The 26,252-nt window shown below is 37.2% G+C and overlaps 1 protein-coding gene across 1 annotated transcript in view; it reads right to left on the reverse strand.

The window, feature by feature from the left end:
• Positions 1 to 4,438: 4,438 nt before the first annotated feature.
• Positions 4,439 to 26,252, reverse strand: part of LOC102697403 (polyunsaturated fatty acid lipoxygenase ALOX8-like) — a 44,784-nt gene continuing 22,970 nt past the window's right edge. Inside the window, exons 7-14 of the mRNA XM_069179474.1 lie at positions 25,070 to 25,213; positions 24,450 to 24,650; positions 22,826 to 22,912; positions 21,015 to 21,184; positions 20,082 to 20,203; positions 14,638 to 14,738; positions 8,861 to 9,031; positions 4,439 to 4,645 (exon numbers count right to left, since the gene is read on the reverse strand). Coding sequence (XP_069035575.1) covers positions 4,466 to 4,645; positions 8,861 to 9,031; positions 14,638 to 14,738; positions 20,082 to 20,203; positions 21,015 to 21,184; positions 22,826 to 22,912; positions 24,450 to 24,650; positions 25,070 to 25,213 — 1,176 coding nt within the window. The 3' untranslated portion in view covers positions 4,439 to 4,465. The remainder of the gene's footprint in view (positions 4,646 to 8,860; positions 9,032 to 14,637; positions 14,739 to 20,081; positions 20,204 to 21,014; positions 21,185 to 22,825; positions 22,913 to 24,449; positions 24,651 to 25,069; positions 25,214 to 26,252) is intronic.

The following is a 26,252-nucleotide window of genomic DNA, read 5'->3' on the forward strand; positions in this document are numbered from 1 at the left end:
CTGGTTCAGAAAAAAGATGATTAAAATCTGTAATCTTTGCACTTGTATGTCATCGGAAAATACAATCAGTTTCTGCTTTGTGTAAGGATGGTGTGGTGAGAAGGTGGGAAAGTGGTGAGAAAGCTGTACTCCTCAAAGCGCTTTACAGGATAAAAACAATAACAACAATAGTGGCTGGGCAAACAATTTTTTTTTATCGAAATACAAAATTAAATACTGTATAATGATGTGCATGAAGAAAGTTATACTGCAATTTTCCTTAGATACGCGATTAAAAAAACAATTTTTTTGAATCCCCGGCGGAACACATTCCATAAGAATCAGCGCTTTACTTCGCGCTTTACAACCCTTACTTTGTGCGACTGGAAAAGAATTCGTGATCGGATCAACGAAATGCTTCGTAGAAGGAGGCGCTCTTTTCCTCTAGTCTAACAGTCTGTCCACAAACAAAACATTCCTGTTAGACAAGAGGAAAAAAACATTTTGTCAATGGAAACCGGTGTGTGTGTCTCTCTCTGCTGGATGTCCCTCTCACTCTGCTGAATGAAAAAAAGCATTTTATTAAAAACGCGTTAGCGTTTGTCTGGTATTTACTTTGGTCCCTTTTAACTGTTTTTCGATCTACTGTATTGCTTTGAGATGCCACTTTTAAAGGTGATGTGTAAAAGAAAGTTTTTTATTATTGTTATAGAGAAACATGATCAGATTTTCCCTGGTTCAAAAAAAAAGATCTAAAGTGCTACACATAACTTTCTTAATTCGATGTATTTAAAGCAGTGAACTACTGTAGGTGTAACATAACATTCAGAAATACAATCACGTATTTGAAAAATAAAAACGATTACAATCTAATCCTTCCACGTTTGATCCCAAAATCCCAAGAAATATAAATCTTGACGGGTAGAAAGCTATGCTGAAAGTTTATTAAGATAGAAGACAAAGATACTGTATCAATTTATGTTGCATTAGCCTGAATATGATTAAAAAACACATATAATTAAACACGCATTTGCGATTTAAATCAGAACACGATTTAAATCAATATAAATGTTTATTTTGTAACACATACTGTCCAGCCTCCATTTCTCTATAAAAATTTACTCTATTGCACACACACACTAGAAGCAGGAAGCAGAAGCAGGGACCGTTGTCAGAAGGGAAGAAGGTGACTATTCATTGTTATCAAAAATGACTTAGAATCGATCATGTTGTGATATTTTAAAATATAAAAGTCAATTGATTGTCCATAATATAGCTATTCTATTTTTTCGAAGAAATGTTTGTTAAAAGAAAAGTCCAGCACCAGCTGGACTTGAACACACAACCCGTGAGTTGGTAGTCGGGCACGTAGGCCAGTAGGCTGCAAGGGAAGTCGCATGAAGAGGGGGGCAAAACAGCCCTACACAGCCCTGTCACAGTACACGAATATAATCATATCATTATTAAATTCTTTAGATACGCAATTCCATATTATATTCCCTATTAATCAAATTCTAAAAGTATGCTTGTTGACTCTGGTATCTCTTTAGTTAAAGACTTCGATGCTTAAAATGTTTACGGAGAAATTGAATACTGGTGTGTATTTTTTACTTTGAAGTACCAAGACCAGCCATATACAGTACTGTATGTTTATGTTCCAAAATTAATATCGTTTATGGCCTTCACACGCGTTACAGTATGCTCCTATTCTTTTTATGCTCAGCTACTAAGATTTCCCTTCAGTGGTAAAATTCAATATCTACAACGGGCACAGTAAAGACGTTTACTGTACTGTAAATCTTTCTACGACAGACCAACAGACCAGAAGTGCCCCTGTCGGTCAACCAATCACGTACCGCGGTACCCCCCGTCATCTTGCGTCATGATGCGCGACGCCGCAGCCAATTACCTCCGGTACGTGTCTGTACCGCGCACTTTGAATGGCTGCATCTGTATATACATTGGCAAAAATTACCTAAAATGTTTGATCTTATTTTTATCTTGAATACATTTTCTTTTATGAAATGCTCAACTATATTTTTAAAAAGAGGAATAGTGTAGCAACGTTTTGTTTGTATAGGCTACATTCACTTGCATATGTGGAAAAATTTATTATAAAACTCTAATCATTATTCATCTTTGCATGTGTGGCCCACAACATGATTAAATGTTTTTAGTTTGTCCCCCCTTAAATATTAGTTTAACACCCCTGTTCAACTTCCAGCTTCCCCTGACACCTCTCTCTTGTGGTTTGACCTTCCCTCTCCCCTCTCTTCCTCCTTCTGTGTGGTATTAATGTGGTCTTATTTGGTGTGTTTCTGGACTGTCATGGCACCTCAGAACCTCATTCCAACCTCACCTCCCCCAAACTCTGAGTCACTCTGAGCACCTAAGCTAGTCCACCTCAGAACTTCATTCGAACCTCACCTCCCCTGAACTCCGAGTCACTCTGAGCAGCTGAGCTAGTCCACCTCAGAGCCTAATTCCAACCTCACCTCCCCCGAACACGGAGTCACTCTGAGCACCTGAGCTAGTCCACCTCAGAACCTCATTCCAACCTCACCTCCCCTGAACTCCTCCGTCCGTCTGAGCTCCTGCACTTAAAGCTTGACTTGCCATTCAAGGGCCCACTATGGCTGGGGCTGGATCAGCTTTCATATAAAATTTTAAATAGACTTTAATATTTAAGATTTTTCCAAAAACTGGGAAAGATGAAGTGCCATGCTACCAGGAATGTGTCCAGAATTTAAAATTGATCACTACCAAATTCACTGTGAGACTGTCTGTACATACAGTCTTTCTGGACCTCCACAGTACAGAAAGCACACTTAAATATTTCAATTCCACTGTCTCCTATTACTTGCATCATAGGTGATCTATCTAAGATTAAAGCAGAAATTCCACATAAAAATACTTTTCTGACCCTTTGTATCATTGCTAAAAAATAATCATGCAAAAATGTGTTGCTTAAGCAGTACCGTCTCAAAAGAATGGATTAATGAGGCTGTATCACAGATTACATTTTGAAAAGATAGTATATACTGTATGTAGTCTACAGGGGACAATAATTAATATACTGTAAGCATGTACTGTATGGGGCCTATTAGAAGAATATTTGAATTGCAATTGTAATCTCATTAACAATGTAGTATGTTGTTCTTTTCTTCCTCATATTTTTTTTTACCAAAGAGTAAAAATTAGTGAAGAGAAGAGAGAAAAAAATGAAATAGATGGAATGAATGTAATATTTACTAAAAAGGTATACGAGAGAGTAACAACAAAAAGTAATAAAGTTGTCATGTTATTAGTGCATTTTAGACTCTTCTGTTTTTTCTCATTTTCCTAATTGAAAATAATATAACTTAAGACATTGTTCTACCGAGTCATGTAATTGGTGCTAATTGTGACTTATAAAACACATTAATTGAAGTAGTTATGTGTTTTTCACAGTACAAAGACATAATGGTATGTTAATTTGCCTCTGGGTAAACTGGCCCTGGTGTGAGTTTGAGTGCGTGCAGCTGTGTCTGTGTATGTCCTGTAATGGACCAGGAAACCACCAAGGATGTATCCCACATTGTGCCCTGTTTGCAAGGATAGACTCAGTGAAAACATTGAGAAATATTTACTATTGGAAGGAAAAAAACAGACAAAGAAGTGGGTGATAGATGCAGCACACAGGTCTATGTGTTTTCAGGAGAATATTTATTTAGAATTTGAATTTTTTCACTGGTGAGTACTCAAACACAATAGGGAACTCTTTAAAATAGCTGCAACATACATTTTATTAAATGCTAACAGAAAATCCACAAGCATCTACCAATGAAGACTGATTGCAAATGTCATCATTTAGATGTATATGTTGTAGTAGTTTTGGAACCAATTATGTATAATTTCACATCTCAGTGCACAGCTACCTTTGGATCATTTGTTGACATGTCACAGACAGCACAGTCCCGTACCTCAGGTACAGGTGCACACTCTTCACCACAAGCCTGAAGGAGCCTGGGAGACCCAAAGGTCAATGTGATAGTTCTGGCCAGCTAATCCCGCCCAACCCTCAGCAGTGCTCATCCACTTGCACATCCCCACTGGAATCTCAGTCACAGTTAATAGTGACCTGACCCAGAGTCAAACCCACAACACCAAGAACATAGAATTAAGAATCTGCACTCAGATGAGCACTTTTACTTGTTGAGCCTCTCAGGAGCTTTGGAATCTTGCCTTACTTTTCTATTAATTATCCAGCCCAGAGAATAACGTACATAGAAAGGGAAACCTCTAAACCCACATGATCTTAAAGCTTTTTCAAAGATTCATTTGATTTAATTTTAATTATTCCTTTTGATTTAATTTGTATTACTTTTTATTTCTGTTAATCGGTAAAAGAAAAGCATATACAGTATTTTCCTTCTATTTCTTAAATTCAGGATTAAACAAAACAGGCAAGACACTGAGTTCAGAATATGCCTCTTGAGGGTAACATTCAGACAGCCACACTGTTCTCCACAACAGATGGAAGCATGTATGTGTATTTCATTTCAATGCTTGTGTTGCGAGCATTTATTTCCTCCTCAATCTTCTCCAGCTCAGATCTGAATTTTAAAATCAGATCTTGGGGTCTTTTCTCTGTGAAGAGTTTCTCTGGATAGTCTCCCAGTTTAACCTGTGAAAGAGAGGAGTAGAGTATGATGATATTGAAATTATATACTTGACAGTAGTTATGTTCTGTGTGGTGATCAACACAGATACATGGTTAATTGTGATAAAAAATGCAATGCTTACAGTATGAAGTTTAGTTACAGTTTAACATTTATATTTTTGCTCTTGAAGTGGAAAGACGAAGAAGTTGTTTTGGACCAAAAAACATACTAAGCAAACTCTAAGCCTCAATAGGTTTAAATAGCTTAATTGGGAATTGAACAAAACTCCTCCCAGCAAGTTAAGTAGAGAATGAAATGTTAATGTTGTATTTTAAATTCTATTTCACTGATTTTCCATCCTCATTCTTCCCTCAGCATCTATGTATTCTACACTTTATGAAGACAATAAATCTTTGATCCTGGTTGTTATTTAGGTCTGGAACATATTCTGGTTGAATTATGAGAACAAGCCGCTAGCTATTGATCTGCTGGAAAGGAGAAGTTTTAGATATTTTCCATGATACAGAACAATTATCTGAAACGTCAAAGCAGTATACAGATGCAGCCATTATAAATGAGCGAGGTACGCTGCGGTAAAAGGCGCTGGGCGTGTCATGTCATACCGCGTCATACTGCGGTTATGATTATAGTATCTGGAATCACCTTGAAAAACCGCCAAGTGGAGATAATAAAGCTTAACGTCTCATGTACAGCATTTCAGCAGTAGCCAGAAACGCCTGGTTTCAAATCCCGGTGCTGAAGGACAATCTTTTTCCAATTAAGAATTTCAGCTGTATACTCTTAAGACTTTTAATCATTTTAAACTTTGTATTACAGGACCAGCAGCCATGTCACCCTGCAACTTACAATTGGCAACCCACTGAAACTAAGCAGGTGTGAGCCTGGTCAGTACCTGGATGGGAGACCTCCTGGGAAAAACTAGGGTTGCTGCTGGAAGAGGTGTTAGTGAGGCCAGCAGGGGGCGCTCACCCTGCGGTCCATGTGGGTCATAATGCCCCAGTATAGTGACTGGGACATTATACTGTAAAACAAGCGCCGTCTTTCGGATGAGACGTAAAACCGCGGTCCTGACTCTCTGTGGTCATTAAAAACCCCAGGGTGGTTTTCAAAAATATTGTTCATTGAGAAGAAGTAACACCACAGCTTTTCGTTGATCCTATTACGTATTTGTTTCCAATCATACAAAGTGATTTGAGAATCTCAGATTCACATTGCCTTTCACATGCTCATAAGTGATATTAATTTAGGAACATAAACATATTATGTAAACTGTATATGGCTTCTATTGGTAGTTTAAAGAAAAAATACACACCAGTATTCCACTTTCTTCCTAAACATTTTAAGCAAAGTCTTACATGTAGTTATTTTGGAAATGTTTTTACATGCTCCTTCTGACTATATTGTTTATATACTTTGTAAAAAGTTATAATGTTTTAACTTTATAATGTTTTAACCTTTTCTGCGAATATGCTCGTTATCGCATTAAACAAAAGCCTACTTTTAATAAATAGGTTAATAAGGAATATAAAATGGAATATAAAGAAATTAATAACAATATAATTATATTCATGTACATTCATGTACAACTGAAAAAAAGTGAATCCTGTTTTTTTTAGTCTGTAGCTCAAATCCTGCTTAATTAAAAATTAGACACAAGAAGAGTATTATTGGATAATGTTGTGAGGCTCTGGTGGAATTTCTGGTGGAATTTCTCTTTAAACTGTAAACTGAAGAGGTATAGAGGAGACATGTGTATCACCTCTTTTTACACTTGTAAAAAAGAACATTCCAATCACAGAAAAAGTTAAAACATTATAACTTTTAACAAAGTATATAAACCTAATATAGTCAAAAGAAGCACGTAAAAACATTTCCAAAATAACCACATGTAAGACTTTGATGCTTAAAATGTTTAGGAAGAAAGTGGAATACTGGTATGTATTTTTTCTATAAACTACCAAAACCAATTATATTAAGTACAGTTTACATAATATATTTATATTCCTAAATTAATATAGTTTATGACCATCAGATGCGTTATGCTGCTCTGCTCAGCTACTAAAATGTCCCTTTAGTTGTAGAATTCCATATAAATATTCAATACTAAAGGGATTAAAATGTGCACAGTTTTCACTACTGACCAATGCACCATGAGTGCCCCTGTCAGTCATTTTGGCCAGCTAATTACGTACCGCGGTACGCCGCAGTGACAGGGTTGTACCGTTCATTTTGAATGGCTGCATCTGTACATGGATTTGTTAATAAATGTAATAATTACTACCTGCTCTTCTTCAGCAAAGTTAGCAAGGAGGACTTGAATTGTTTTACAAAATATATATTTTTATTTCTATGTTTTAAGTGGGAGGGGGGATACATTAGGATCATTAGCATATTTAAAATCTAATATCTCAGAAAAACTGCCTATGTTTCAGTTTTAAGCCTTCTTACGAAGTACTACCAGTGTGCTATTATTCTGGATGATGTGAATGTGGTCAGGAATATAATTCCTGACAGACTGATGCAGTAGGACTCACGTGCCCAGTGTATGTCAGTAAGAGGGCTGGACTGTTCTGGGGAACTTGTGACTTGTGGATAGTAGTGGAAGGCTGAAAGCTCTCAAGGTTAGGAGTGAATGGTCTAGGGGTAAGGAGACTCCTAGAGATATGTGTTTAATGATAGCAGAGTTACAGCTGCAGTCGTTTCTGTGTCAGCTCACTAGTAAAGAGAAGATGGGGAAAGGTGCAAATAGAATCGACCAGGAAAGAGTCTTTCACTGCGATTTAACCCGAAGGCACTACAAGGCTTAAGCGCTGGTGAGCAGTCAAAGGTCTGTGTGAGCATTAACATGGTTAAAATGGAAACAGGTTCTTTTTTTTAGTCTATTATTCTAAGTCAATGGTCTTCGGTTGTTGTCTAGGGGATCACCTATGTCCCCTGTGTTTTGCGTGAAATTAAATCTTAGCCAGAAGCCAACTGTGATCTGTGTATGTTGAAGAACTTTTTTAAAACACATGCGTCCATCTCTTAAAAATGTAAGTGGGATTTGAAATGACTATCAAACCTGAAGTTAATTTAGTAGTTAACTAGTTAATAGTTCACTTTTCCCATTCTCAAAAATGAAACTCATTGTGGGGATGTTAAATTGGCATTCTAACTAAAATACTTCAGAACTAATATACTTCGGGGTATCACTGAAACCAAGCACTGAGAGCAAAAAAAGTCTAAACAAGCACTGCAGCTCAAAAGACTCAGGTGTCACGATGGCAGTCTTCACATTACCTGTAACACCCTGTGTAGATGGCAGTGTATCAGGGGAACCTGCACATAAAGCTGTTCCTTTATATGGAAGTTGTGAACAAATCAACCCCCGATGTGTAAATACCTTTCAAACCCTGTCCTGTCCATTTGAAAGTCCTGTCCTGTCCTGTCCACTCCCACAGAAAGTAATAGTAGGAAAAACCCACATTGTCAATCCCATTTAGGTCAGTCTGTTCTGTCCGTCTGCTTTCTTATCGGCAGGCTTGTATGATAAGGATCAAGGCTGCTACTTAAACTAAAGTCTTATTTTCAGTTTTAATCCAACCTGAATATTTTGAAACTTCTTAAATTTACACATTGGATCTCACCCAGAGGTCTAGTATCTCACCATCAAGAAGACTGTCAGGGTCTGAGAAGGCAAACTCTGTTCATTCTTGTACAATATTTCTAGAGATTTGACTTTCTACAGATGCAGCAAATTCCATAATAACCTTGTGAGAATTTCATATTTTCCAGTTTTAGGAGTGTCTCAACATCAACCTCTGGTGGCTCAATCTCAATTTTTCTCTCTTTCTGGCTTCCTTGCTAAACTCCCTCTGAATTGTTGATCTAACTTATCAATCACATGCACTGATACTGTAATGCTTGGGTCCATGGAGGGGAGATCTGGAGTGCTGCTGCTGATGCTTAGTGCTTCAAACTCAGTTGTCTAATGCATTCCGGGGGATCCAGGGGATCCTAATCCAAAGAGTTGTATCACAAGTGTTTATGTTAATCTCTTGAAAAATTGTTTTGTTTGATAACTATCAATTAATATAAAATGGGATTAAAATGTTATCAAAAGCAAAAAATTCACATCATCCATCTTATTTAGGTTTTGAAGCAAAGCCAGAATACATTTGCTAATTAACTTGATGGTATCTAAACAGTCCATGTCAGTGTAGGAGAGGGAAACTCACTTTGTCAAGATAAGAGTAGCTGACCATCCGTGTGACAGCCAGACTCATTAAGGTGCTTTTTTTATCAGCTATGCTATGGATGAGCTCAGAAAAGGGGAGATCCTGCTTCGTAGTGGGAGGAGGGCGGGTCATGGTGGAGGGAGCGTTAGGCATCCAGGAACTATAGTCAAACTGAGGAACAAAAACAGAAGCATGATTATAAATGTAAACTTGTGTTAAACTTTACTAAAAACAATCCCCTCCAATTTAATCTGCCAATATTACTGCAGCGCGCCCAGCAAAAAGGATCAGCAAAATTTCACGCACATCCATGAATGCATGCTGTATAGGAACATGCAAAAGAACAGATATACAGATTAGATCAGTATAATGATAAAGGAATGAATCATGCTTGAGTCTGAACTCACATGCTATGTATGGAAGAAGGTTTTGCTGTAAGTGGTGACTGTAAAGATACTGATCATGTACTGTAGGACAGTGGTTCTCAAACTGTGGTACGCGTACCTGCAGTGGTACGCGGAGTGCCACCAGGTGGTAGGCCAAATGACCCTGGAACTGTGTTGTGTGCACTGAAAAATCCGCACGGGTTTTCATATTTTGTATTTTAATACGTGTCGAATACGCAGCCTACGTACTACGATACAGTGCGTGCTAATACTTCAGTGGACACAAGGGATACTCTGTAATTCTATACCACTCTATAGGAATGCGTGCTATGGACGCAAGTGACCAATTGTATCTCCAGCAAATAGGGAGGTAGGAGAATGTGCATGATTTTGGAACAATGCCAATGTTGTAAGCACAGGAATGCATAGAAATACGTGCTACGAATGCTGGTAATCTTGTGAGCACAGGAAAGCGTGATAGATAACAGAAAAATATTTAAGAACTGTTCTAAGTTAATTTGAGAAAAATACACCAAGCGTCTCTGTGTTTCACACCCATGCGCATGAAATAAAAACTTAATATAAATACGGAAATGAAAACGGAAACGCGGAAAAATCCAAGCTTGCGGATTGCTAAAGCAGGTAAGCCACGCTATTTTTGAAGAACCTTATTTACCGTTGGCAAAAGAGCTGACACGTATTATGTGTGGAGAAAAAGCTGCTAAACAGCTTGACCTGCTGCCCCCCCGAAAGACACAGTCACTCATAGAATCATTGAAATGAAGGATTATATCAAAAGTACGCTGATGGAGCGCGTTAAGATGAGCAGATGTTTTTCACTGCTATTAGATGAGTCTATAGTCGATTTGGCCAATTTGCTCGTTTTACTTTAGATACGAGTTTGAGGGCATGTCCCATGAGGACTTTCTGTTCTGTAAGCCGCTACCAACAGGAACTACAGGAGAGCACATATTTCAGTTTTGAATGAATTTATCGAAGAGAATGGCATCGACTGGATAAAATGTGTCGGAGTTTGCACAGACGGTGCTAGAGTGATGACAAGCCGACACAGCAGTGTAGTTGCACGATATAGAGAGGTTGCTGCAGAAATGAATGGACTCATTGCAACATCCACCGCAAGACTTTTGCAGTCAAAAAAATGCCTGACGATTTAAAATCTGTTAGACTCTGTTGTGAATTGTATCAATTGTATCAATGCTCAAAAAATTAATTCACATCTGCTTTGCTCGACTAAACAGGCTCACCCCTCTCACTGAAATGGTGCTTTTGTATTATTTTTATTTGTTGTTGTTACTGTTTTTTTTCTGTAAAACACTTTGAGAAGCCACCTTTAAAGGCGCTATATCAAATAAAGTTTATTATTATAATATTTATTATATGTATGTGCGCTCATGTTGGTCATTGAGAATTTCTGGGGTTCCTATGAGATGATGACTTGTAGGTGGTACTTGGATGCTTTGGTTGGATAAGGGGTGGTACTTGGTCCAAAAAGTTTGAGAACCACTGATGTAGGACAAGCTATTTAGTAAATTAATCTCCTGTCAGATAAGTCAGTCCTTTCCTTATACCACAGATGATATTGCATTTAATATGCTATATAAAATGGGGAAGCAAACTCCTCTTTGAACATATTTTATATTATTATTTTTTATTAACCGCACCAAATTTAGAATAAACTCAGTGTCTGTTAGAAACTTACTCCACAGAAGAGCAACCAGATTATAGTATTTTCCAGGGCTCAAGGGATTTACTGTGTATTACAGCATTTTAATTATTATACATTAAAAAGTTGGTATATTTTAGGAAAGCAAGATTGCTCAGTTGGACAAAAGTACACAACCTCTCACCTTTATCATAAATATTTGAATTATGCAGAAATATTTTATGCATCAAAGTCTTTACCGAAGATATTACTAATGGTATTAATAATGAATGACCTTGGACAAGCTGTAAACTCAAAGTATTACCCTGGTCCACATCCTTTGTAACCGTCTTTGTAAACGAAAATACTTTATTTTTTCATTGACAAAAAGTAACACCACAGCATTTCTTTGATCCGATCACGCATTCGTTTCCAATCATACAAAGTAATTCTTGAGAATTTCCGATTCACCATGTCTTTCACATGCTCATAAAAGATATTAATTTAGGAACATATTCCTGTATGTAAACTGTACTGTATATGGTAATTTAAAGAAAAAATAAACATCAGTATTCCACTTTCTTCCTAAACATTTTAAGCATCAAAGTCTTACTTGTGGTTATTTCGAAAACGTTTTTACGTGCTCCTTCTGACCATATTACTGTACGTTTGTATACTTTATGAAAACTGATTGTTTTAACCTTTTCTGCAAATACCCTCATTATCGGAGTAAACGAAAGCTTTTAAATACTTTTAGAATATGATTAATAGGAAATATAATATGGAATCGCGCATCTAAAGAAATTAATAATGATATAATTATATTCATGCACTGTTGCACAAACAGTACTATAAGACTTTCCATTGATATGTGTACTTCTGTTTTACTGTTTAGTGTGTGTCTGCATCTTAAGTGACTGACTTATAAGATTTAGGTCAGGTGTTCAAATCCAGCTATAGGTATGAGTTTTCTTTTAACAAATAAACATTTCTTTGAAAAACTAAAATAGCAAATATTATGGACACTACTGTATATTGACATTTTTTATATTTCTAAATATCACAACATGTTCGAAGCTAAGTCATTTATTAATAACAACGAATCATTTCAAACTTCTACTGATATTATTACTGACTTAATATTTTCAACACCATATTTAATTTGTTTGGTCTTTCTAAATATCACAAAACGTTCAAAGTGAGTTAAGTGATTACCATTTTCCATGAATACTTGCGCTCGTTATCGCAGTAAAAGAAACTCATACTTTTCAGAATCTAATTTAAGCAATAAGACACGAAAAGCACTGTTATTGTATATCGTGGATATAGTCACAGTTAAAAGGTGTTGTTAGGCCCGACGCGATGCAGAGGGCCGGCAGCCCTTTTAACGGTGACTATATCCACGATATAGCACAGGCCTCAAGTGCCTTATTGCTTTTATAAAACGGTCCCCAAATATGCGATTGCTGTATAGAATGAATTTTAATTTAAAAAATTTAACATGAAAATTAAGCTATTTACATTCCTCCGCCTGAGAATATAGTCCCTCGTTGCTACGTAACGCAGAAACACAGCCACAAGTAACTAACTAACAAGGACAGGACATTAGCTAGCCAATATGATAAATTAATAAATTACTTGTTTTTTGTTTATTTCTTTAGCACATTTATTTGAATATTCCAGGTGGATGCTGCACATTGGTGGTGGTGGAGGGGAGTCCCCATTACCTGTAAAGCGCTTTGAGTGGAGTGTCCAGAAAAGCGCTATATAAGTGTAAGCAATTATTATTATTATTATTATTATTATTAGTAGTATTAGTATTATTATTATTATTATTTCCATTGATCCTACAAGCACTGAAAAACTGTGAAACTGTCCAATCCCTAGTTTGTCAGGCATTTTCTTTTTGCTGTGGGAGTGCTCCTACTGGTCCTGGTCTCAGTGCTTTCTAGGATATAATGCCAGTGATTTGTTGTTAAAATTGGGTTTCCAATAACGCTGCAGTGAACTCTCGTTTTTATGTCCACTATAACAGACATAATCTCTCTTGCTTTTAACCGAGCATTTCATAATAATAATATGGCCAGCAGCACACGGAAGCTAAGCAGGTGTGAGCCTCGTCAGTACCTGGATGGGAGACCTATTGGGAAGAACTAAGGTTGTTGCTGGAAGAGGTGTTAGTGGGGCCAGCAAGGGGTGCTCACCCTGCGGTCCATGTGGGTCCTAATGCCCCAGTATAGTGACGGGGACACTATACTGTAAACAGGCGCTGTCCTTCGGAAAATCGAGGTCCTGACTCTCTGTGGTCATTAAAAAATCCCAAGGCATTTCTTGAAAAGAGTAGGGGTGTAACCCCGGTGTCCTGGCCAAATTTCCCATTGGCCCTTACCAATCATGGCCTCCTAATAATCCCGATCTCTGAACTGTCTTCATTACTCTGCTCTTCTCCCCACTGATAGCTGCTGTGTGGTGTGCGTTCTGGCGCACTATGGCTGCCTTCGCATCATCCAGGTGGATGCTGCACATTGATGGTGGTGGAAGGGATCTCCATTAACTGTAAAGCACTTTGAGTGGAGTATCCAAAAAAGCGCTATATAAGTGTAAGCAATTATTAATATTATTAATAATGCTCCTATTCTTTTTATGCTCAGCTACTAAAATGTCCCTTTAGTTGTAAAATTCCACATAAATATTCAATACTAAGAAGATTAAAATGTGCACACCAAAAAAATTAAATGATTAAATCTTTTCACTACTAACCAATGCACCACGAGTTCCTCTGTCGGTCATTTTGGCCAGACAATCACGTACCGCAGTATGGGGCCGTTGTTCGTGCGTGGATGCATGCGGTACGGGTTTGTACAGCGAACTTTGAATGGCTGCATCTGTATGTTGACAAATATCTGAATTTTTGCTTTCACGAGGCAAGATAAAATTGTATCCAGCTGTGAATCAGCTACATGACCTTGCCCCTGTGAAAGTTTGGGGAAAGAGGTTTAGTGGGCAGCGTTACTCACAGTGTAGTGCCCATAAAGTGTTAATTTTAATACACTGTACAATATAAAAGCATAAAGTAAGCACATTTTTTAAAATGTTTGTAATCGCTATTCTTGCAAGTGTGCTGCCTGTCGGTCATTTTTGCCAACCAATCACGTACTGGGGTATTCCTTGCTAATCTGCAGATAATTTTGCGCAGTTTTACAGCACATTTTGAATGGCTGCATCTGTACATAAAATGTATAAATACAAGCAGTTATCATATTATTACAGTAAGGACAGTAAAGTTACATTGAACAAGCTAAATACTGTCTTATTAATTTCATTACACAGCTATCTATTGAAGATGAGCTAAACACAAGCAATGTAAACCTTTTTATAATTATTTTTAACACCTATAAATAAAAAAAAAAACTATTCAAATCAATTGTATTGTATATATTCAAGAAAGAAAATATTAGTATTTACTGAACACTATAAGTATGTGAATGTTGGTGTTTCAACTTGTTGAGTTTCAACTTGTTGTTGAGTTATGGTAATCAAAATTTTTAGAACATTTGTAAAAATAGAATAACATTCTAACAGGATTGCATTTATATGTTGTGTTTTTTCCATCTTTACAGTGCTCAGCAGAAGCAAGGGGTCAAGATGACCAGGAAGGCAGGACTACATTTGATAGAAAAGAGATTTAAACAGAAATTGGTTGTTTCCAGTCATTAGAACTAACTCACCTGTCCACTATTGACTGCGCTGTGTTGCACCGAGCAGGTGAATATGACCATGGTGAGAAACTTAGTTAGTTCATGAACAGTGAGGAAGGTTTCTGGAATACCTGTAAGAGATGTGGTAACACACAATGACACTGATTGACTTCACAATACTAGTATAATACCATTACAATGGCAGTAATAGTGCTGAGACATTACTTTATGGGAACACAAAGTGGATATTAAGTTATTTTGTGGTTAATACCTCTATATATATGGAGAATTAGGACCTGACGATGTGCTGCTCACCCCCCACCCCCAGAGGTATCTGTCATTGGACACACAAATGAGTGAAAAAATTGACTGATTGAGTGATTAAGTGTCTTCTAAAGCCACATTTATTAAATTTTTACTTTGCAGTCCTTCTTTATCTCAATTGATCAATTATTTATCCCAATTACTATTAACAGATTAATATTAAAAGACTAACAGATATATATATGACTACGAGTCTTAATCAAGAGTATACTGAGTCTTATTCAGGAGTCTGTTTTATTGTTTTAGTAGTATAACGTACAGTTCAAAGAGTATCAGGAACATATCTATCGTAATTTGATATTGCTATTTGATATTAGGCTGTTCATGCTCATTTCCTGCTAACAAGTCAGTTTGCATGCATCCCCCCATATGGAACATGCCTGAATAATGGGACATTGGCCTTCCTTGTTGCGCCACAAGGCTATAACAATTGTCTACCTCTCCCTCAAGGAGAGATAAGAGCTGCACAGACATAACCATAAAACCATTTGGCCATGAGTAAAGTAGGCCTGGTGATTCTCAAGTCAAGAGAGAAGCTTCCTCAACAGACGAGACAAGATCATTTACTTGGGCTCCTTAGCAAGGAATGCAGGGAAGGACTTCTGTTAAGCTTCAGTTTCAAGAAACTATGCAACCATAATTTAAAAACATCCAATTATATATAACCTCAAGATACAAGGGTTATCTGATCAAATGCCTATAGATATAACGTTTTTATCTTAAAAAAGGGCTACTTAAAATAAATTAAACTGTCAGAATTCTGATTGCAACTAGCATTATGAAAAGATTTAGATTTTAGAGAATAGATTATTCTGATCAACCAACATGAGATGAGGATCTGTTTGGAAAATCGAGTCACCCCTGGTTAAACAAACAATGGCATTTCTCAGATGTCTTTTAAATGTGAAATATATTTTTCTGCACAACATTTAAATAGCTTTTTAAAAAATACTGTGTATTTTCAAAAATACAAAAACTGTGTCCCTTCATTGCCTGTCTCTTAATGTTCTTGCAGGTAACCATGTTAAGGGTACTGCATTTGGCACCAAGCCTACATTAGTAATAATAATAATAATAATAATAATAATAATAATAATAATAATAATAATAATAATAATAATAATAATAATAATTAATTTCCCTACGGGATTAATAAAGTATTATCTATCTGTCTATTATTGCTTACAATTATATAGCGCTTTTCTGGACACTCCACTCAAAGCGCTTTACAGGTAATGGTGTGCAGCCCCACCTGGATGATGCGACAGCAGCCAAAGTGTGCCAGAACGCTCACCACACATCAGCTATCAGTGGGGAGGAGAGCAGAGTGATGAAGCCAATTCATAGATGAGGATTATTTGGAGGCCATGATTGGTAATCTATAGATTCATCAACAACTGTGTTACAAGATTAGATGTGTTGATATGTTCTTTAGAATTGTTATTGTGTAGACCAAGCATCTGCAGTCAACACACATCTTTCAGTTGACTTGCTGTAGGAATTGCTCTGTGTTTGTTGAGAAATGCATCTTGGGATGGTCAGTTTCCAGAGGAATATTGATAGGCTAACACCTCTATCAAATCAGTAATTACAGTCTGGCAATGTTCCAAATTTTCTGTTTCTTTGGCCCCATATAATCAATATCAATTTCCCAATTGCTTTTGTTTTTTATCAACTTTTGTGAGTTTAAATGTTGGTCCATTGTTATCTTCAGAGTGCTGACCAATGATAAATTGCATATTTATCAGTCTCACCACCTCCATGGTGAGTTGTAAATTTTTACTATGTCTTGCAGAATTGGTTCTCACACTGAATGTTTTCTCATTCAATAACCTTTCTTATCAGCCAGCTAGTGGTGTCAGGTATGGCATTAGGAGCACCTGGTTGGACCCTATGCAGACTGTAGGTAACTAGTGGTTGGCATCCAAATCCCAAGGGGACAAGGCAAAAATCATAGTCGAGGTAGAAAAGCTAGGTTGGGTTTCACAAGAGTCAGGTCGAGAGCATCCAAATCCAAAACGAGAGGAGACAAAGTCAAAACAGGAAGAAAACAAGGTTGGGTAGCCAGAAATCAGGTCAAGAGAAGATTACACTCACAAGAGAAAGCCAAGGGTTGTTCTCAATAGTGAGCGGGGACTGAGTGGAGTGAGAGGATATAAATAGGGAAGAGCATGAGGGATGACAATTGATTCATTAGTGTGTGGGTGTTGGCGGTGAGAAGTGCACATAGGAATGCGGTTCGTGACAAGTGGAGTTGCAATGGGCACCAGGATGGGACCCAGCTACGCTAATATTTTTGTCAGCTGGGTAGAAGAATGCTTTTTCGCTTCCTACACCTGCTTTGTCACCTCTACATGCAATACATTGATGATTGTGTCAGTGCTGACACATGCTCTAATGACCAGCTAAAGCATTTCCTTCATCACTTCACCAACTTCCACCCATCCCTCAAGTATACAGTTAACATATCTCCCATTATGCTTCCATTTCTGGACATTAAACTATCCATTAACCTTCCAGGACTCTCTACGTCTGTCTATTACAAACCCACAGATTCACAGATCTTTCTCTTGTACAGCTCATTTCACCCCACACATACTAAAAATTCTCTCCCTTTTTCAAGTTCCTCAGGCTCTGATGACTTTGCAGTGACAACATGGACATACAAACCCAAGCCTTTAAAATGCACTCTTTTTTCATCAGCAGAGGATACCCCACCTACCCCACCCATGTTATTGACAGGGCTCTCTCACTAGCTAAAATAGCTCTTGGATTATGAACTCAACTAGGAACTCCCAGCCTCACAGCCACATTCCTTTGTTGCTTCCTCACCACCCTAACAGCCTTTCTATCCCCAGGGCCATTAACAACAACTTTCCCATTTTACAGGATGATTCCTCCATCGGTACCATTTTTTCCGACCATCCCATCATCTCATATCGCCGAGCACCTTTTCTGCGTAACCTTCTTGTTCACAGCTCCCTTGACCGCCCTCAGCAACCACCCACAACAGGTACTTTCCCTTGAAACAGAGCTCGCTGTATCACCTGCAAGTATACATCTAACACCACATTCATTCAAGGCCTCTCAGGACAATTCCGGATCACTCAGATGACATCTTGTACCTCCAGCAACCTTATTTACTACATCTCTTGCAGAAAATGCCTACTATCTACATTGTTGAGACAAGAAGGAGACTGGGAAACTGCTTTAGGGAATATGTCAGGGCTGTGAGTAGCGTTGATTCTGCTTCTCTCCTGCTCCCACCTCCTCTCCACTCCTGGTTTGTTCTCCAGTACTTTATCAACTGCCAATTTTCCTCTCTCTCACACCTGAAGAAGGTTTGACAGCCAGTTGTGTTTCTTTTCTTCTCTTTTCAGCATGGAATAAACCTTTATGTGTTCCCTTGAATTTATACTACTTCCATGTGGGAGACGTCTCTGGAAATCATTTATCAATCATCACCGCAGTAATATCTCTCTGAAATGTAAAGTAACTTTCTTATCTCCTGTAACACTATTTTACCATCTTCTCTGTTTGTCATTTTTGTATATTGTTGTATTGGACTATAGTCTAAAACCGTGGTTCTCAAACTGTGGAGCGCCCCCAGGTGGTACACCAGATGACCCTGGAAATTTGTTATGTGCAGCGAAAAATTGGGATGAGTTTTCATATTTTCTAATTTAATAAAATTAGTTTATGTATCAAATACGCACCCTACATACTTAGCTACGACAATACAGTGCTAATACTTGAGTGGATACAAGGTCCACTATGTAATTCTAAATCATTATACAGGAATGCGTGCTCGGAACCTAAGTGACCAATTGTATTAAAATAAGTTATCTTTAGCAAATAGGGAGGTAGGAGAATTTGCATGATTTTAGAACACTATCAATCTTGTAAGCACAGGAAATTTGATAGATAACAGAAAAAATGCTTAAGGACAGTGTTCCGCTCCCATGCGCATGAAATAAAAACTTCTTTTAACTTCTGAAAAGGACTTCTGACTCCCGACACAGTCACTCCTAGAATTATTGATATGGCAGATGACGTCAAAAGTATGTTGATAGAGTGCATTAAGATAAGCAGATGCTTTTCACTGCAATTAGATGAGCCAATTTGCACATTTACGTTAGATACGAGTTTGAGGGCATGTCCCAAGAGGACTTTTTGTTCTGTAAGCCGCTACAAGAACTACATGAGAGCACATATTTAAGCTTCTGGATGAATTTATTGAAGATTCTTGATGTGATTGCACCTCTTGTCACTGGAAGAACAGTTCTCAGAGTACTTTCCAGTTTAGGCCACACCAGAGTGGATCAGGAACCCCTTTACTGTTGGGAATACCCAAGGATCTGACCTGTGCTGATCAAGAGTTGCTCGAGTTATCATCTGATGCAACTTTGATGTCAAAATTGAAACAACAGTCACTGTCACTGATGTCTTTTGCTACTTCTTACCTTTGTGAGAAAGGCTTCTCTGCTCTCACTGCAATCAAGACAAAGTACAACAAAATGGATGCTGAGCCAGATCTGCGTTTGCAGCTCACTGCCCTCATCCATGGCATTGCAAGGCTTTGCTCGACTAAATAGACTCAATCCTGTATCTGAAATGGTAATTGCTCAGTGCTATTTTTATTATGTGTGTTTGCTCACATGTTCATATTGGTAATAGAGATTTTCTGGGATTCCTATGAGAAGATGACTTGCAGGTGGTACTTGGGTGCTTTGGTTTGATCAGGTGTGGTAGTTGGTCCAAAAAGTTTGAGAACCACTGGTGTAAAACAAAATTCCCCCAGAAGATGACAAAACTTTAAGTGAATTTAATCAAATTTGTCAGCACACAATATAGTTATCGTCATTTTCAGCTATTTTTAATTAATCACATTCCTATGCTGATTACCTAATTAAGTGTCACTAGGTTAGTGTCTACAGGGACATCTGAAGGAGATTGCTACAGGTTAGCAGACCAAATTTCAAATGGTCAAGAAAAACGATGATAGTTTAGAACTAGAAATATCACTTATGATAAAAATACAAAGCCATGCATACAATGTCATTTTTTCATGTAATTAATCATGTTCTCTTATGTTTTGAACCCCAAGAAAAACATTTAAACAAGATCTTGTGTTGTTAATGTTGGCCTACCTGACTGTTCCCTTCCCAAGAACCCATTGGTGAAGATATCCTCTATCCAGGCCTGCAGCTCTGTGTCTTCCAGGACATCTTTGTCCGCTGGGTAGTAATTTTTCAGTATGCCCTCCACAAACCTGACAAGGAAACACAGCAGTTAAGCAATTCACTGAACACTGCAGAAATATGTTTTGCAGGATGTGCAGTGAAGTAATACAGTCAATGAGATACAACCATTGTAACTTCACAAATGTAAAAACTCTTTTGGTACTTGAAATCTAATTAAAAATAGCTTTGTCAGATTTTATCATTCAAATGATCCTTTTGTTTATGTGAATGTGTATTGTTTGTGGGTTGTCTTGTTTCAGGGTTCACTCAACAGATTTCAGAATTAACAAACTTTTTTATCACATTATTTAGGTAAAGAAGAAAGTAATCTTACCAATGTCTTCCTTATGTCGCAGTAGCCATTAATTTAAATACAAATTAAAAGTTAAAGTTTTATTTAATTTAACGTTTGTGAGTTTAAGAATGGATTCATCCACACTCCTGTGCAATAAAGGGTTAAGTGTTTTTTTATAATGTTTCTGTTCATTTTTATCCATGTGAAAGGTGTACCTACTCACATCCTTCCATTAAACATTTTGAGTTATTTTGAGTAGATGTCCATCTATTCTTCTATGTAAAATAACTACAAAAATATCAAAATCTGTTGCTGACATGTTGTGGACTTGCTAAACAGTCAGAAATTACCGCATGAACACTGTATTTTTGGGTTTTGTGTCTACACTCGTGTTCATCTCTTGCTGCTTAAACTCTGATGTTTCAGCTTCTGAGTAACGACAGGCAGTTTAACATGACCACTGTTTTTCTCTTAGACAAAGAGTCCTAATTAATGAAAACTGTGGTTGTCTGCATCCCTGCTATGAAGACGCCTGACAGCCCCACCTGTTGATCGCAGCCCACAGTTTAAGGCCGTCATCGCGGTAGTGGTAGTTGGGTATTCCTTCTACCCCACGAGCGGCGATGTCCTCTGGCAGACAGAGGGAGCTGTAAGTCAGGGAACTGAAACCTCTCTGCAACACTTCAGACTTCCCCTTACCTCCAGAGCTGCAGGCCTAATACAGAAGGAAACAAAGAGACATTAGTTTGAATCTTGTTTCTTCTAATTTTATAACTAATTTTGTAATTAGAATGAAGTCGAGGAATGTTTTTCCTATGTATAAAATATCTAAAGAGAACCTTCAACTATGACTGATTATAGCATAGTGTGTTTTTGTTCCATATCTGGAAATCTTTCATAGCATCTTCTTTTTGATGCTGACAGGATTTATAACAAATAAAATCCTTAAATTATGAAATTTCGTTGAAGCCACCCCAGGAAAAAAGACACTTTAGGGCACCCTATCAAATCTAACCTGCTAAAATCTAACAAATCTAACATGATAAAACCGCATGTTAATGTATAGAGCCAGGATCTGTAAGATATTGTTAACCAGCATATAAACCAGAAAAAAGATAGGAACCCAACCCTTTAACCTTGTGTTTCAAAGATTTGTAGACAGTTTGCAATGCCTCATGCTTATAGCCATGCAAAATGTATTAACATTAAGATCTACCATTTATGAAATTACTGTTGAACTGCACACTATGTAAATGTGTCATTTAAATTTTACTTTTTACTATCATTCATACTCCTATAGAACCACACAATTATTTCTGCAATAAGCAACTAGTCATACGTCTTGATAAATTTGGTGCTGCTTCTCTTAACTGGTACTTAAGAAATAAATCAATAAAAATAAATAATTTGGGAAAGTTAGGAGATCATTGACAGATGTCCAGTTAAATTAGATAACATAAAATAGTTGGTTTTATGAATTTAGAATCCATTATAATAGATAGATAGATACTTTATTGATCCCATGAGGGAAATTGCAGTGCAACAGCAGCTTAACACACACAACACAGCCACAGTGCAATGAATTATATAATAATAGTACAATACATACAATACAATACAAGAGTTACTCACAGTCCGGACACACAAGAACAAACTAGAACAGAACAGTACACAGAAAAATCGTATCACACATATGAATATAAATATAGATGAAAAGATAGATATAAATATAAATGTATTGCACAGGTCCCTGGCATATATTGCACAAAAAATGGTAGTAAACGGGAAAAAGAAAAAGAAAAAGAAAGAGAACAGATGTAGCAGTAGATGTGTAGATGCGTTTAGTCCAGAAACAGGTCACTGTCGATGTTGCCTCTGCCAAGATGCAAGGTGGATGCATTGTACAGTCTTATGGCAGAAGGCAAGAATAACCTCCTGTAGCGCTCCCTATCGCACCGTGGATTAATCAGTCTATTGCTGAACGTGCTCTTCATTCCTGCAAGCCTGTCATAGAGGGGGTGGGAGAAGTTGTCCATGATGGACAACTTAATGTAACAATACTATAATGTAACAATAATAACAATATATAATAATGTCCATAATGTAACAATACTATAATGTATACAAAAATTCTTATTCCTCAAGCAGTTACATAAAAGATTATGGTTTCAGCAAAGGAACAACAAAATATTTAAGGTATAAGACCTTATGGAGCATTTTAAGTTTGATTTTTCATCCATTAAACAAGTCTTTGTGACAGATTTGAACTTGGAAACGTCTACCTAAATGTTTTAATTACTACAGTTAATAATAGAAATGTAGTGCAGTTTCAATGGTTATGTGGCAAGAGACTGACCTCATCCAAAACTCCACCTTCAGACATCAGCTTATTTCTTGCCAAAAGATTGATGTGAAAGGTGTATCGCATGTGAGGAATCAGGACCTTCAGTTTGAAAAGAAAATATAACTTATTAGTAATATGTAGACACTTTAGGAAAGAAAACAACAACAATGACCAATCTGAGATACAATATTGAGTTGTAGTGGAAGGGATCTCCTTGGGGAAGCCTTCATCTTTACTTGAAACCCGGATAGACTTGAAACCAAGATGGCCTCCTATTAATTGTAAGAGGAACAGATTCAGCTGGAACAAGTGTTGGCACTCAAAGAACTGGAATTCCATGGAAAAGAAAGGGTCTCTCTGAGAGATTAGGCTTCTCATAAAATTCGTACTCAGAAAAAAGATTCAGTCTGGGCCCTGGCTTCATCTGGGAATAAGAAATTGGTAACTCTGGCAACTGGGTTTTTGTGCAAACTCATATGGCCACCTCACCACTATTTTTTTTTTCATTGTCAATAAGCAGACCATTACACTTACTGCTATTTTAAAATTATTTGCCCAATTGTTTAAGGATTGGTAAAGGGTAATTCTAGTTATTGTTGTTGGAGAATAACACAGGTGTCTAATACTGTTTTAATATTTGCTCTCTTTGGTCCAGAATATTATGTATCACACTCTGAAACTGAAAATATTTTTAAAAGTATCAATATCAGCTGGGACCACATCCAAAATTTTAGCGAGCCACTATAAGGGACTCTTTTGTTCCTGTTACAGAAGATAACTTCTGCTCACCTGGATCATGAACAGTGTTGTATTTGTCCACAGCAGGAAGTCTGGCCATTTAATGTAGCAGAATTCACTTGTCTGGGGACATGCTGTATCTCTTTGGGCTGGCACAAAACAGTACAGCCCTAGAAAACTACTAAAATTGCACTATTTTGCCAAACAGATCTTACTGCTGTACTGGGGACTAAAGAACTCCTGTACATACATTTTCCTGTAGCTTGACAGTTTCTGGTCTGTGGTGCTAATTAAGGAAATATTGGGATGATGTCATGAATTTGTTCATTGTTAATATTCTCTCAGTCCATAGAATTGTTCCATTTTAAAAGAAACGTAATGTAACCACAATCTGAAGACGTACATCAGAGTATGTGTTTATGCATGATTTATGTCCAGCCCAGTAAAACCTTAAATGCACAGCTGGGGATGATCCTTAAGGAATCACTACATTAACTATACAATAAATGAATTATTATACTTGAATATTCATTCTAAGTGACCCAATTAGATTTTATTTGACTCACAATTCTGTGATAATTGAGATAAGTACAATATGATGGTGACAGTGTCTCATCAGTAGAATCCAGACACAACTTTCACTATTAATGAAGGTCTACAGCTAAAAGGTCAGTGCACAAAGTTCATAAATCTTAAAAGTAGGGTATCGAGGAAATGGATCAGATCTGCTCAAGAGGAGAAAGAATTGTGGGAGCTTGAACTGCCAAACATATCTAGTATAATAATTTGGAAACTTTCCAAGATAACTTGAATATAGAAACAAGTAAATAACACAAAAACTAAATACATAAAGATTATGTTGGGTACCTCAGCTGTCAGAAATGTACAGGAACAGTACCTTGAACACAGGGTGCACTGAGGGTAGCTGCCTGAGTGTGGCAACAAAGAATAACTCTGCAATGAAGTGGGTTCGCAGTAAGTGAGTAACCAACTCGAAATAGTTAAAGTCAGCACTGCGCACATAAGTCTTCGCCAAGAGCCAGCAGACAGAGTCGCTGGGCAGGAATATGGGGTTTTCTGGTCCTGCCTTCTGCTCAAGCTATAACGAGGAAACAAAATGCATTAATAAAGACCCACTATCTTTTGTACAGCTTCTGTCACTGGGTTTAGAAAATGTTTAACATTCACATTCAAGATAATCCCTAACCATGTTATGATGCCAAAGTAACAAAACTGCAAAAATGTAGACATCCCTATATCAAAACTTTCATTAATCATAAGGGGGATTATTGATAAACCTTCAAAGGTATTATAATTAATTAAACGTAATTAGTCTATTGTAAAGCCTACACATATCTTAATTTAGATTGCCCAATTGGAATTAAAAAAACAGGTTAGTCAACTTCAGACAACTTCTTATTGCACTAAATAAGTTTTGTATTACAAATGTTTAAACAATGTTTGAAATATGTATTATTGGGTATTTTAGATAAGTTAGTAATTCCATGAATCTGACACCTGGATGGCAATGGGCATCAGGTTTTCTTCATTATCCAAATACAAAAGGCAGAGAGGAGCAGGAAGGTATTGTTTTTTGTTATCGATAATATTGGTTTCAATGCCATCAAGCACTTCATAGTCCACCAGATAGATACTTCCTTTCTGTGGAAACAAAATTAAATGAGTTAATTTTGCTTTTTGTCTTTACAAACCTAAATGAGATGCTACAATACTTGACAAATTTATTAATGCTAAGAAATGGAAGACTTATTTGGTTGACTTCAAAAAGAAAAAAGAAAGGTTTTTTGATGTATTTGTTAATGCTTTCACAGACTGATTATTATTATTTCATGATCGCGCTCCAAGCACCTGGGCTGAATTCTGGCCTCAGGAATCCTTTTCTGTGGTGTTTTCATGTTTTCCCACTGTTGTGAGCGTTGTAAGTGTTGCTTTTCTAAAGTCTCCCCCTCCTTTATATCATATGTGTTTAATGTTAATACAAAGTACAATATCTAGGCCTCTCTGACCACTTAGCTATTCTTTTCAATTTAGAATTACCTGTCCACAACTTGCGATCAATTGATCAGCCTAGGTTTGCAAATTCTGTTCTGTCCTCCTTTTCTTGTTTCTCTTCCTCTGATCCTCTAGAGGACAAAAAATTCATTTGCTTGATAGTTCTCTTTTATTTATCCTCAACATTTTTGTGCCTCTAAAAACTTCCACCATTTTTTTCTCTGTCCCCTGGTACACTGACCATCTGTGATTTATGAAGGCAGTCACAAACTTGATCGTTGGTGGGGTCCTTCTGGCCTAAATGTACATGATCAGGCTTGGAGAGATTACTTGTCTAAATATATGGATACGATAGAGTCTGCTAGATCCACCTACTTCTCTCACATCATTGAAAATCACCATAACAACCCCAGGCATCTTTTCTCCACCATCAACAGACTGCTAAAGCCTAACTGCCCCACCGAGTTACCTGCTCATCACAACTTTGGAACACATCCTTAGATTTCTTTAGCTCCAAGATCAACAACATCCTGCATCACATTCTCTAAACTACACATATCATTTCCACACCTGCTCCTTTCCAACTTTTCTGGTTCCCTTCTCTCCAGCTTCTCTCTTCTTGACTCAGCATCCCTCAGTAAACTAGTTACATACATGAAATCCACCACCTCTATTTTAGATCCCATTC

The sequence above is a fragment of the Lepisosteus oculatus genome, chromosome 16, assembly GCF_040954835.1.
Source record: "Lepisosteus oculatus isolate fLepOcu1 chromosome 16, fLepOcu1.hap2, whole genome shotgun sequence".
NCBI lineage: Eukaryota > Metazoa > Chordata > Actinopteri > Semionotiformes > Lepisosteidae > Lepisosteus > Lepisosteus oculatus.